General features: G+C 39.6%; 1 protein-coding gene across 10 annotated transcripts in view; it reads left to right on the top strand.

Annotated features, from left to right (window-relative positions):
• The window catches only part of PARG (poly(ADP-ribose) glycohydrolase), a 142,541-nt gene that overhangs the window by 31,719 nt on the left and 96,085 nt on the right, over positions 1-14,737 (top strand). For all 10 annotated transcript variants that reach the window (XR_003121261.1, XR_003121263.1, XR_003121262.1 and 7 more), the window contains one exon: positions 10,310-10,384. Coding sequence is in view for 7 of the 10 variants with exons in the window: in XM_025397876.1 (XP_025253661.1) it covers positions 10,310-10,384 (75 nt within the window). In the remaining 3 variants the exon portion in view is untranslated. The remainder of the gene's footprint in view (positions 1-10,309; positions 10,385-14,737) is intronic.

A 14,737-nucleotide genomic window follows, 5' to 3' on the forward strand; every position in this document is an offset into this window, starting at 1 on the left:
CCGGCTAATTTTTTGTATTTTTAGTAGAGATGGGGTTTCATCGTGGTCTCGATCTCCTGACCTTGTGATCTGCCTTCCTCGGCCTCCCAAAGTGCTGGGATTACAGGCGTGAGCCACCGCACCGGGCCAGGCCTCAAATTTTAAGGTTACATTTTTGGCGACCCCCCCTTTTTTTTTTAAGCTATTACTTTACCTGTGTCACTTAGAAAAGGACCACTCCTTAATTTTATTTTGAAAACTGTGATTATGAGAGGTTCAGAGGGGTCATAGCGCACATCGGGCTGGTCACTTCCTGGATTACATACTTTGTACTGGGTGTCATTATATAAACAAGTTTCTTTTAGAGTCCTTGTACACTTATAATAACCATAAAATAATAGGACTGGCCAGGCGCGGTGGATCAAGACTGTAATCCCAGCACTTTGGGAGGCTGAGACGGGCGGATCACGAGGTCAGGAGATCGAGACCATCCTGGCTAACACGGTGAAATCCTGTCTCTCCTAAAAAAATACAAAAAACTAGCCGGGCGAGGTGGCAGGCGCCTGTAGTCCCAGCTACTCGGGAGGCTGAAGCAGGAGAATGGCGTAAACCCGGGAGGCGGAGCTTGCAGCGAGCTGAGATCCGGCCACGGCACTCCAGCCTGGGCGATAGAGCGAGACTCTGTCTCAAAAAAATAAAAAAATAAAATAATAGGACTGTAGCAGTCTTGTGTCCTACCTCAGTAACTTGATGTCTGTATACTGGGAACAGCCCTCAGTCTGAGGAAGGTCAGTTGAAGTCCTTACTGTACAAGTCCAAATTTTAAGGAAAATGAGTCCCACGATGAGTTTCCTTGTGTTTCGGCCATGCGTGGACCAGTCAGCTTCCAGGTGTGACTGGAGCAGGGCTTATCATCTTTTTCAGAGTCACTTTGCGGGGCTTGGCGAAACTGCTCCCATCCCTGTACAGCTCCCAGTCTACTGGATGTTTAAAGATGGTCTTGGAGGTTGGGCCCACTAGGATAAACTGAGTCCAATACTTTTACACAATTATGTTTAACTGGGCTCTCTGATACCAGGAGCAAAGTGGCGGGGTTTAGGGTGTTGCAAACTTCGATGATTATGCGGGGATTTTTACAGAGCAAGCTTTGGTATCTAGTTAGTCTGGCATTTATTAGCTAATGGTGTCCTTTGGTATTTATTAAAATTACCACAGCATGGGGGGACTTTAGGTTTTGCCTAAGAGTTAGCTTATCTGCTTCTTGTGCTGACAGGGCCGTTGCTGCCAGGGCTCTTGGACACGGGGGCCAGCCTTCGGAAACCCCGTCTAGTTGTTTTGAGAGATAGGCCACTGGCCTTGGCCAGGGCCCTACAGTCTGGGTTAAAACTCCAACTGCCATTTCCCCCCCCCACACACACATAGAGTGTAGAGAGTTTTGTCAGGTCAGGTAGCCTCAGGGCTGCATCCGACATGAGTTTTTCTTTTTAACTCATGAAAAACTCATGAGAAAAACTCTTTTTAACTCATGAAAAACTCATTGTTGGTTGTAATAGATGTAGTTTATCTAATCTACATTTTTATTGACTGTCATTTACCAAAATATTGACTTAAATCCTGTAACTATTTGATTTCAAGCTTTAAATTGATCTGGTATTTCTTGCGGGGTTCCAATTGCATTTAAATAGATATGAGAGTTGTAAGATCTATAAGGGGCTTCTCTCAACTTTACAATGTATTATTATTATTATTTTTTCTCTTGTTGATGAAACGCCAGGGTGAAAGGGATAGCCAAATGAACTAAAGCACAAATGCCACTCTAATTATTTGGCAGAGTGCCCAGTAAAGGTCCACCACACTATCACCACACATCCGCTCAGGGATGAACAAGGGCTGACTGATAAGCTCTTGAAAATTCTTAAGCTCACTGCATCCCTTCAGGTCTCCAAGTAATGCTAAGTTTGCTTCCTGCCGTGAGAGACATGAAGTGGACTTAGTGTTGGGGGAAGCTGGATGGCCCTCGGGGGCTGACCTGCAGGGACTTTGGGATATAGCAGAGAGAGCTTGGCATGACTTATTACTCCAGGCTGTAGAATCCTGGAAAAGAGCTACCATGCAGCCCACGCCTGGTTGACTGGAGGACCACCTTAGTGGAAGGGGGACAGTCAGGGCCTCTGGCCTGCCGTGTGCACAAGCATAACAATTGCTTTTGTTTAATGTGCAGATGGAATATTTGATCCATTTCAACCAGGCTGTTGCATCTTGGTATGCTGTCTTAATTGCCAAAGTTTGTTTTAAGTCTTTAACTTTTATGATCTTCTAGTAAAATGAATGTTTCCTTTAGCACCTATTTTTACTAGTTTTAGACCCAAAAAAGCTAAATACCGTTTTATATTTAATAATCCTTTTTGTATGATTTTTATACCAGATAAGCTAAATTTTACCTTTATATTAGTGTGTTATTAATTTTAATAAAACCTTGTAGACTTATTTATCCAATTTTTCATGTTTGACCATAAGGTAAGATTTTATAGACTCTTTTTAACCTTTTATAATTTTTGTTAAAGAGCGGGTTGATGTTTTAAGAAAAACCTGTTGCATTTTTACTTTAACGTCTAGTTCGCAGAAAAAACTGGATGATACCTTTTTAACTTTATTGTGTTTACATACAGAATTTGCTTTACAATTAACGTTTTAAAACTTGCTTAAACTTTCAAAACAGTTTTTTAACCTTTTAATGTAGGTAAAAATCCACATTCTTATGCCTCCTTATAATCTTTTTATTAAAGATATATTTTACTTTTTTAATACACCTTGTACATAACTGTACTCAGGAGGCCTTATTACTTTTAAATTATATGATATTTTTTGCATAAACATTTTTTATAACCTTTTTTTCACGACTTTCACAATTTTTTGACGTGTCTCAACTTTTTTGACTTATTACAAACTTTTTTTTTTAAATAACCACTTAATTTATTTCAGGACAAGAATTTACCATAGAACATTTTTTTAATATAAATTCTGCCTCCTCCCTTTTTTCTTCTTTCTTAAAATTTTTCAACATAGTTCCTAGTGGGGTGGGCTTATTTTGCACCTGACCCATGTTTTCTCAAGACAAAATACCACACTCACCACACACACTCACCACAAAACAAAGAACGGGTAAAGAGAGCACACACACACTTTTATCGTTTATACCAAACTGAAATCAGAATACCACAAAATCCAAAATCCAAGTACCAAGAAATCTAAGCCAAGTCAAAACTAAAACCAAAGTATCCAGCAGTTCGAGTCAAGTCAAAACCAGAACAAAAGTGCCAATACAGGCACACCGTGGGTGATCAGACCAGGCCACGCTTCCACTCAGATGGAGTGGGCAAGTTCCAAAGACTAGTCTTACCAAGTCAAGTCAAAACCAGAACAAAAGTGCCAGTACAGGCACACCGTGGGTGATCAGACCAGGCCACGCTTCCACTCAGATGGAGTGGGCAAGTTCCAAAGACTGGTCTTACCAAGTCAAGTCAAAACCAGAACAAAAGTGCCAGTACAGGCACACCGTGGGTGATCAGACCAGGCCACGCTTCCACTCAGATGGAGTGGGCAAGTTCCAAAGACTAGTCTTACCAAGTTTCAGATGTCCAGACTCGAAGTGCCAGTTCCTTCCCGGTGTTCAGACACTGTGTTAATCCTCCACGAGGGCCTGCTACACACTGCTCTGGCAAGGCATTCCACTGGGGCAGTTGCCTACCCGGGAGCTCTCTTTGGATCGCCTCATTCAGGCTGGCCAGAGTCTACCACAGGGATACTCTACAGGGCAGGCCTAAGCTGCCTAAGGGGCTGCCTCCACCATCCGTCCATCAGTTACCTCACTTCCTGGTCAGGGAACCAAGAAATATAGCAGGACGAGCCGCAGACAAAACCTCTCAGACACCGAGTTGTAGAAGGAAGGGCTTTATTCAGCTGGGAGCATAGGCAAGCTACTGCCTTAAAATCTGAGCTCTCCGAGTGCACAGTTTATGTCCCTTTTAAAGGCTCACAACACTAAAGATTTCACATGAAAGGGTCGTGATTGATTTGAGCAAGCAGCGGGTATGTGATGGGGCTGCATGCACCGGTGGTCGGAGTGAAACAGAACAAGGCAGGGAGTTTCACAATGTTCTTCTATACAATGTCAGGAACATCGGTTTCTAAGTCATGAGTTGATTTTTAACTACTGGGTTTAGGCCAGGCAGACCCAGGCCTGCTTCCGGGCCTGATGCCGGGCTGCCTGCCTGTGGCTTTACTTCATTGTTTTTTTCTTAAAACAGGTACTGAATATAAAACAATATGAGAGGGTCTCTCTCTTTCCTCACTTGCAAGTTATTGTTAAACTTTCTATACATTTCTGTAGCTCCTGTTTTTTTTCTTTACATGGAAAACATTGATATGTTATGCCATAATGTATTTTGAAGGCTTTGTTCCTTGGGGACAGTGTTTCTCAATCTTCTAATGGGCTCTTAAAAAAAAAAAAGCAGACTCTTTATTTTTATTTATTTATTTTTTACAGTACAATTGATTTATTTAAAACAGTTACAAAAAAGCACAACAAAATAGAGATTTTCCTTAGAATTATTAATGGTTTGTTAAAGATCAGGTAGGATTACAGGGTAAGAAATGGTATTAAGTGGGGGGAGCACCTGACTAGTTCTAAGGCTTTAGATACAATGTAGTTGATTACATATTAATTCAGCCATTACATACTGGGGATAGTAGATGGGGGATCAGTCATTTATCTACAAGGAACTCCTACACAGATCCGTGAAGACCTTCCCAGTGCTGTCTTTCTCCACTCCTTAGGACCCTAAAGTCACCTGGATGACAGCATTTCCATCCTTCTTTCTCCACCCCATTCCCTATCCGTATATTCTTCCCAATCCTAAGGTGCTATGCAAGCTGAGAGCAGTCTGCTCTCTGCAGCTGGAACATACACTGTTTTGGTTACAGGGATCCTGTGTGACTAAGAAGGTTTTAGGGGCAGCCTTATTTTAATACTTCAAGTTAGCCTTCAGTACAGTCAGTCCCTTCCGCAACACAATTTAGATTCTCTTGAATGCAAGTATCAAGCAAGTGAGCAATCAGCCCTGCCTTCAGCATTACCAACAATACACTAACCACTCACGGCTCACAACTACAAAAAGCAAACTCTTCAAATGGAAAAAATCTCAAGTTCTGCTAGAGTTTACTTAGTTTTAGTATAATGTTAATTATGTGTATACAAACATAAAACTAAATATAAACTCCTTATACTTTTTTTTTTTTTTTTTAATTTGAGACTGAGTCTCGGTCCATCACCTAGGGTGGAGTGCAGTGGTACGATCATAGCTCACTGCAACCTCTGTTTCCAAGGCTCAAGCGATCCTTTCATCTCAGCCTCCTGAGTAGCGGGGACTACAGGTGCATGCCACCATGTCCAGACTAATTTTGTTTATTTTATTTATTTATAGATACAGGGTTTCTCTGTGTTCCCGAGTCTGGTCTCCAACTCCTGGGCCCAAGTGATCCACCTGGCCTTGCCTCCCAAAGTGCTGGCTGGGATTATAGGCGTGGGTCACTGCTCCTAGCTAACTCCTTATATCTGTAGTGCTTGTACAGATACGTCAGTTTGATTTTTTTTTTTTTTTTTTTTTTGAGACAGAGTCTCGCTCTGTTGCCCAGTCTGGAGTGCAGTGGTGCAATCTCGACTCACTGCAAGCTCCGCCTCCTGGGTTCACGCTGTTCTCCTGCTTCAGCCTCCTGAATAGCTGGGACTACAGGCACCTGCCACCAAGCCTGGCTAATTTTTTGTATTTTCAGTAGAGACAGGGTTTCACCGTGTTAGCCAGGATGGTCTCCGTCTCCTGACCTCGTGATCCACCCACCTCGGCCTCCCAAAGTGCTGGGATTACAGGCGTGAGCCACCGTGCCTGTCCTGACTTTTTTTTTTTTAATTTCAAGTATAATGAACCATCGTTTGATTTGTATTTATTATCACAGTGAAAACAATTTATAGTTGTTATTCCTTTCTTTGCACAGAAATTTTCAAACCACTAATCCAAACCCCAAAATAGTTTGCTGAGAAATTCTTTAAAATACTACATAAAGAAGAAATTATTTAGCAATTACTACTTTTCCTGCTAATCATGAACAGTTGATGGATGTTGGTGGAAACAAAGATGGGATCCTTATATAGAACATCAGATCGCAGTGGCACGATCTCAGCTCACTGCAACCTACACCTCACTGGCTCAAGCGATTCTTGTGCCTCAGCCTCCTGAGTCACTGGAAAAAAATCTCAAGTTCTGCTAGAGTTTACTTAGTTTTAGTATAATGTTACAGGCGTGTGCCACAGGCGCATGGCACCACACTGGACTAATTTTTTATATTTTTTGACTGAGACACTGGGTCTTGCCATGTTACCCATGCTGGTCTCAAACTCCTGAGCTCAAGTGCTCTACCTGCCTTGGCCTCCCAAAATATTGGGATTACAGGCATGTCATTACCACATCTGGACCAAGGTTCTTTAGAATTTAACATACCTATACTGTGGTGTATAGAAGGACAGCTCAGTCTTTTCACTATTTTTGTCTATTAATAGTACCAGCCTTCATTTCTATAGCATGTTGTCATTTGGCTGTTATTTTCTAAAAACAAAATTATAAACTCACATAGAAGCAGGCTACCCAGGAATATTACCCAGAGTCCATTTGAAGAACACTATCTTAGGTTCTTTATTTTTATTCTTCTAAACAGAAGCTGTTTTTAAGAATTTTTATATTTCTTCAAACACAAATAGAATAATTATAGTGAGGCCAGGAGCAGTGGCTCAGGCCTGTAATCCCAGCACTTTGGGAGGCCGAGGCGGGTGGATCACCAGAGGTCAGGAGTTCGAGACCATCCTGGCCAACATGGTGAAACCTCAACTCTACTAAAAATACAAAAATTAGCCGGGCGTGGTGGTGGACGCCTCCCAGTTACTCAGGAGGCTGAGACAGGAGAATCGCTTGAACCCAGGAGGTGGAGGTTGCAGTGAGCCGAGATCACGCCACTGCACTCCAACCTGGGCAACGAAGAGCGAAACTCCATCTTAAAAAAAAAAGGCACCTGGGCATGATGGCTCACACCTGTAATCCCAGCACTTTGCGAGGCCAACGCAGGTGAATCACAAGGTCAGGAGATTGAGACCATCCTGGCTAACATGGTGAAACCCTCTGTCTACTAAAAAGTACAAAAAAATTAGCCGGACGTGGTGGTGGGCACCTGTAGTCCCAGCTCCTTGGGAGGCTGAGGCAGGAGAATGGCGTGAACCCAGGAGGTGGAGCTTGCAGTGAGCTGAGATCGGGCCACTACATTCCAGCCTGGGCAACAGAGCGAAGACTCCGTCTCAAAAAAAAATAACTAAATGAAAGATTAACTATAGTGTTCTAAATCACACAATCTTCTTACCTCTCTAGCAATTCCTTGGTGCACCATGATTATTTCAGGAAAGGGTAATTGCTTTAATCTGAATTTCCTTTTTGCGTTTCTCTTATGGTAGATTCAATAGAACGGAGTAATCCATCAAGATATTTTTCTATCTGCTTATGGTAATTGTTTCCTTCGCTGAAAGAATGCTTTGAGAGAGGAAGAGGGAAACATTAAATCCCTCTAATTGAATATAATGATCTTTTTGCCGTTTATATATCATTTGATGTTGGATTTAGAGGGATTAGAGACATTCGGAATTTTAAAAAGTAATAGTGTCCTCAAAAGTTGATTTTACATGTAAGTACAGTAGTACTTATATAAATAATGTGTGTGATAATTTGCACATAAAGAATTTTTTGTGCTTGTTGTGAATTAGGAACTAAAAAGAACTTACTCAGTAGTTGATAACTCAAGAGTACAGAGTAGGATCCAGTTTTTCTAATGACAGGCGACCTCATGATAGACTACTTTTGAGACTTGAAGACTGAAGTGAAAATAAATACGAGCCAGAGCTTAATGCTAATTATAAAACACTAAAAGAATTAGAGAATTACAGTGAAGAATTAGAATGCAATTGCTATTTAAAATGTTTTTCCTTACCAACTTTGAGGAATAATAATGTATGGATAAGAAAGTTTATCCTTTTAAAGTGTGTCATTTGATGAGTTTTGACATTTACACATACCCATGAAGCTCCGTTATAATCAAGATACAGAATGTTTGTATCATCCCCAAAGGTTCCTCTCCCCACTTTGCAGTCCAGTCCGCTTTCTGCTCTGGCCCCAGACAACTACTAATCTGTTCTTTTTCACTATAGTTACATTCTGCATGAATGGAATCATAGTAGGTATGTCTGGCTTCATTCCCTCAAAATGAAGATTTTTGAGATTCATCCTTGTTGTTCAGTATATTGGTAGTTTGCTCCAGTATATGCATTTTTTATTCATTCACCTATTGATACACATTTCTATTTAATACTTTGTGAGGTTCTGAAATTAGATACCAGTGATTAGAAAAAAAAATCCTTAAAATCTTTTCATTTTTTTTTTCTTTCTTTTTTTTTTTTTTTGAGACAGGATCTTGCTCTGTCACCCAGGCTGGAGTGCAGTGGTGCGATCTCGGCTCACTGCAACCTCAACATCCTGGGCTCAGGCAATCCTCCCACCTCAGTCCCCCAAGTAGCTGGGACTACAGGCATGCACCACCATGCCTGGTTAATTTTTGTATTTTTTTCTAGGGGTCTTGTCATGTTGCCCACGCTAGTCTCGAACTCCTGGACTCAAACGATCCACCTACCTCGCCCTCCCAAAGTGTGCTATGAGCCTCCCAAAGTGTGCTATGAGCCACCGTGCAGGCCAAAATCTCTTAATTCTTTTTTTTTTTTTTTTTTTTGGAGACTGAGTCTCACTCTGTTGCCCAGGCTGGAGTGCAGTGGCGTGACCTCGGCTCACTGCAACATCTGACTCCCTGATTCAAGTGATGCTCCTGCCTCAGCCTCCCTAGTAGCTGGAATTACAAGCATACACCACCACGCCCAGCTAGTTTTTGTATTTTTGGTAGAGGCGGGGTTTCACCATGTTGGCCAGGATGGTCTCCATCTCCTGACCTCGTGATCCACCTGCCTTGGCCTCCCAAACTGCTGGGATTACAGGCGTGAGCCACCACACCCAGCCTAAAATCTGTTAATTCTTAATAGAAAATGTTATGTTATGGCTTGTGAGCGAAAAATAAAGACTCTTTCTTGCTATCTTATTTTATGGATGATTTTTCTTTTTCTTTTCTTAAGGAGCTTGGATGTCCCTTGATTCCAAGTAAATAAGACACATTTTGTTGGCTCATCTTTTAACCTAGATGCTTAGTATGGCATGAAGTACTATTCAGGAAGCTTTGGCAGAGTATTAATTTTTTTAAAACTTATTCAATGATAACGAAATTTGAAAGATTTATAGTAATAATCTAACAGTGGTTTTCAGACTTGTGTACCTCAGTAAAAAAAATTTTGAGTGTGTATTACCAAGATAAATAGTTGTTTATAAATTCTGCATATCTTTTACTTTATTAATGTAATATGTACAGTATAAAATAAGACCAAAGTAGATATTTAAAAGGATGAGATAAAAGGTAATTATAAATAAATTGTTCTTTCTGCGCATCTAATGGATTGTCTTATGCATACCTGACTCGGAAACCAGATGTATAGTATTGCCTATTCAAACAGTTAAAAACTACACCAGTAGATGGCATATTTTGACTTTTCATTCTACATAAATGTGTAATTTATGTGAACTGCTAGAGGAAGATAATTATTTATATATATTGTATAAAAATATAGTAAAGAAAAAAAGACAATTTTTAAATATTTTTTCCTAATCTCGTCCCATGAAATTTTTATTTTTTGTTTTTTACAAAAAAAATTTGTATCTCAACCCTATTAACTGACCCATGAAATTTTCATACTACAAATACATTATGTATCTCTGTGTATATATAATGTGACGCTTTCAAGGACCACCAACAATTGTGATATCCAAGTTCATTTTTTATCCCTCAAGATCCAGTTTTTGTCTATTTGGAGTGTATCACCCTATTTAGAACACATGCTTTAGGGTGTAATTGTGTTTTTTCACCTATTACTTGACCTTTCTAATCTCATTTTTTTAAGTGACTAATAAATTAGTATTCATTCTGTTTGTCTGTAGCTACTGATGTCCATATCAGTAGCAGGGGGAGGTTGTAGGAAGCTTGTCTAACATTATGAAATGTACTGGAGGTAGTTCATAAGAGACAGGCTCTTCATGGGTCATTCACTTGTCCATAACATGACGTTTTGTTTCTGCATTTTCCACAGGATGCTATTCTGAAATACAATGTGGCGTATTCTAAGAAATGGGACTTTACAGCTTTGATCGATTTCTGGGATAAGGTAAAAGTATCCTTATTTCTTTATGAAAATATTATTGACTACTCTATAAGAAGGTTTGAGAAGAATACCCATAATTCAGCCACACTAAGATAATTATCATCTTTTAGTTTTATAAATTTGCTGTTATATATATGTCTTAGATAAATATAATTAGGAGTTAATATTGAATTTTGTTTTAGTCTCTTAGAATACACATTTTCTGTTATATTTTCATACCATTATCAGCATTATCAAGGAATGTATAACAGTCCATGCTTAGATTTTGAGAATATAATGGTTCCCATATTCTCAAACATATAGGTTGCATCCAGTTTCACCCCCAATTACATTGTGACAACATCATTATATATGTATATATATTTTCCCATATTTGATATTGTTTCTTTAGGTGATTTCCAGAAGTTACATGACTAAGTCAAAGGGCACAAAACATTTGTTTTAAAATCTTTTAAAAAGTTTTGCCATAAAATCCTTTTTCCACAGATTAATTGTAGCAATTTACTATGCTGCCAGTAGTGGATAGGAATATCACTTTCACAGTACCATTAGCAGAGGGAGTCTTTTCATTTGTCTGTTGGCCATTTGTATATTTTCTTTGGAGAAATATCTATTCAAATTTTTTGTCTTTATTATTGAATTTTAGGCATTCTTTATATATTTTAGATGCAGATTCCGTACCAGATATATGAGTTTCAAATATTTTCTCCCATTTTTTGTTTTTTTTTCCTTTTTCATTTTCTTGATGGTACACTTTGAAGCTCAAAAATTTTTAATTTTGATGAAGTCTAGTTTATTTTTTTCTTCTGTTTTCAGGATCATATTTAAGAAGCTAATCTAAGATCATGAAGATTTATGTTTCTTCTAAGAATTTTATAGCTTTAGCTCTTACACTATGACCATTGCCCATTTAGTTTTTGTATGTAATGTAAATTAGGGGTCCAATTTTATTATTTTCCATGTGAATATCCATTTTGAGTTAATTTTCATGTGTGGTATAAGGTAGGAGTTCAACTTCATTATTTTGCATGTGGATAACAAGTTGTGCCAGCACCATTTGTTGAAAAGACTCTTCTATCCCCTGTTGAATTGTGTTGGCACCTTTTCAAAATCAGTTGACGTAAGGATTGTTTCTGGCCTCTCAGTTCTACTCCACTGATCTATGTGTCTATCCTTGTGCCAGTACCACACAGTCTTGGTTCCATAGCTTTGTGGTAAGTTTTAAAATCAGGAAGTGTGTGTCCTATAACTTCGTTTTTTTTTTCAAATTTGTTTTGGCTATTTTTGGATTCTTTGCATTTCACTCTGAGTTTTAGGATTAATTTGTCACTTTCTGCAACAAACCTAGGTGCTAAGGGCAATTCTTACATCATGTTAATAGAATCCAAACTAATTCTGCATTTCAAGGTAGTACCAGTAATTTCAGGATTATCTTACTGAGCTTTTGACCTATATGGCTTTTGCAAGGCAGACATAAAGTAAATAATCAAAGCCTTATCCTTGAGTCTGGAAATTGGATATCTCAGATATCCTTGAATCTAAATGTCTTTCACTGTTACAGCAATGTAATATCTGATGCAATGAAAAGTAGATCAAATTGATATAATCGTTATCCTTGTCACTTAAGTTATCAGGACATAACATTTGTGTTGTAATTTTCTGGCTTAAATTGGATATAGTGGTTAATTGGGGTAAGAAGTAATGTATAATTTGATACCTTGAGATGGCAGTAAAACATGCCATTGGTTACAATACCTCTGTCACCTTGCTATGGAGTAGTCATTTTTTTCTCTCTTCTTAATCAGAATACTCAGACAGGACCTTGTTTCCCCTTTATCTGGTGACCTTGCCCAGAAGCATGCCTGAAACGGGTAATAGAGAGCAAGTTTTGGTGTGTTTAGTGTAGATCATAAATATGAAATGATTACTCAGGTGCTGATGATAGTTTTACAGTTCTTTAGAGAGAAGAGTCCTTGCATTTTCGACCTTCTGATACTTATTTTTTTATGAGATGGAGTCTCATCTGTCACCCAGGCTGGAGTGCAGCGGCACAATCTCAGCTCACTGCAATTTCCGCCTTGCGGGTTCAAGCAATTCTCTTGCCTCAACCTCCCAAGTAGCTGGGATTACAGGTGCCCGCCACGTTGCCCGGCTAATTTTTGTATTTTTAGTAGAGATGGGTTTTCGCCATGTTGGTGAGGCTGGTCCCAAATTCCTGACCTTAAGTGATCCACCCACCTCGGCCTCCCAAAGTGCTGGGATTACAGGTGTCAGCCACCGCTCCCAACCAGACCTTCTGATTTGCATTTACTTTGTAAACATATGGAGGGTTAGAGAAGTCCCTACAACTACACTAAGTATTCATTTCTTATTGTATTCTTTAAGTCTTTGCCCATATATATATGATGTCTTATAGCTACATATAAATGTATGTTTAAAATTTATGCTGTATTATAAAATCTTCTGTGATATATAACTTTATAATGGTTAGCCTTAATGGTTGCAGCAATATTCCATCAAATTGATAAATTGTCTGCTCATCCACTCCTGTGTTTGTTAGAGATTTGAGGAAATTTGTATAAAGCCTATCTAGAGATTTGAAGGTGGTTCTCCCTGTGATTGTTTGCTATTCTGTCATTATTGTATACTTAACAAAATACCTTGGATGTTTAATACACTTGTGTATTTTTCTATCCATCAAATCTCCAGATATTATTCTAGAACTTTACCAAGTCGTGACCCACAGGGACAACATTGCCCATGCTTGCAGTGGTTAGTGAGAAGTAAGTGTCAGACATATATGTAGGTGGGATTGGTGGAAGCAAAGGTTTTTAGTGCAAGGGAAACAAATAAATTATATTTGATTTGCATTTTCAGTGTCTTGTTCTGCAGTAGGAAGGCTTGTTTATAAAGGGTTCTTTTTTTTTTTTTTTAATTTAAAGCCAGGCTATAGTGCAGTGGTGCTGTCACAGCTCACTGCAGCCTCAACCTCCCGGGCTATATACATCCTCCCACTTTAGCCTCCCGTGTAGCTGGGACTACAGGCATGTGCTACCACACCTGGCTAGTTTTTTGTATTTTTTTGTAGAGACAGATTTTTCACCACCGTTACTTAGATTGTTACCCAAAATTGTCTTCATACAGATTTCTGTAGAGATGATTTTTCACCATTGTTACCCAGGCTGGTCTTGAACTCTTGGACTCAAGCAATCTTCGTTCCTCAGCCTCCCAAAGTGCTGGGATTATAGGCATGAGCCACTCTGCCTGGCCTATAAAGGGTTCTTTTTTTTTTTTTTTGAGATGCATTCTAGCTCTGTCACCAGACTGGAATGCAGTGGCATAATCTCGGCTCACTGCAACTTCCCCCTCCTGGGTTCAAGCCATTCGCCTACCTCAGCCTCCCAAGTAGCTGGGACTACAGATGTGCGCCACCATGCCCAGCTAATTTTTTGTATTTTTATTAGAGACGGGGTTTCACCATGTTGGCCATCATGGTCTCAATCTCTTGACCTCATGATCCCCCCTCCTCAGCCTCCCAAAGTGCTGGGATTACAGGCTGGAGCCACCGTACTCGGCCTTAAACTAAGGGTTCTTAAACATTGTTTATTAGCAGGGTTTGGCAATTTTTTTTCAGTTTTTATTTTTTAATTTTTTGTTGTTTTGAGACAGTGTCTCACTCTGTCGCCCAGGCTGGAGTGCAGTGGCACGATCTCAGCTCACTGTAACCTCCACCTCCCAGATTCAAGCAATTCTCGTGCCTCCTGAGTAGCTGGGACTACAGGCACGCACCACCACGCCCGGCTAATTTTTGGATTTTTGGTAGAGACAGGGTTTCTCTATATTGGCCAGGCTGGTCTCGAACTCCTGACTTCAAGTGATCTGCACACCTCGGCCTCCCAAAGTGTTGGGATTACAGGTGTGAGTGGCTGCTCCCAGTCAGAATTTGGAAATTCTTTACTTAAATGTGACATTGAACTCTGAGTGGCTTGTTTTATTAAGGAAAATAATTAAATTTCACATCATATTAAGATTAATATTTTGCAGTTACGTTTATTTTGAGGCCGTTGATATTTATCTCCTTAAAACCTTTCTTTGATTAATTCAGTAAGTAAAGGATTTTGTAACTCAAACTACCTTACAACAAGAGGAGTTTATATCAACAGTCATTGTGAATCCATGGTACTATAATTACCTACATTCTGGTCTCTAGCACTAGAGGTAAGGGGCCCAGAAGCCCACCCTGGTGTGTGAGCACCTCTACAGGAATGGAAGTAAGGAGTAGTACCTCAGCTTTTGTTATTTTTTTAGAAACCGGCAAAGATCACAGAGAGCAATCTGTTAATTTGTTATTTATAT

The sequence above is a fragment of the Theropithecus gelada genome, chromosome 9, assembly GCF_003255815.1.
Source record: "Theropithecus gelada isolate Dixy chromosome 9, Tgel_1.0, whole genome shotgun sequence".
NCBI classification, from domain to species: Eukaryota; Metazoa; Chordata; class Mammalia; order Primates; family Cercopithecidae; genus Theropithecus; species Theropithecus gelada.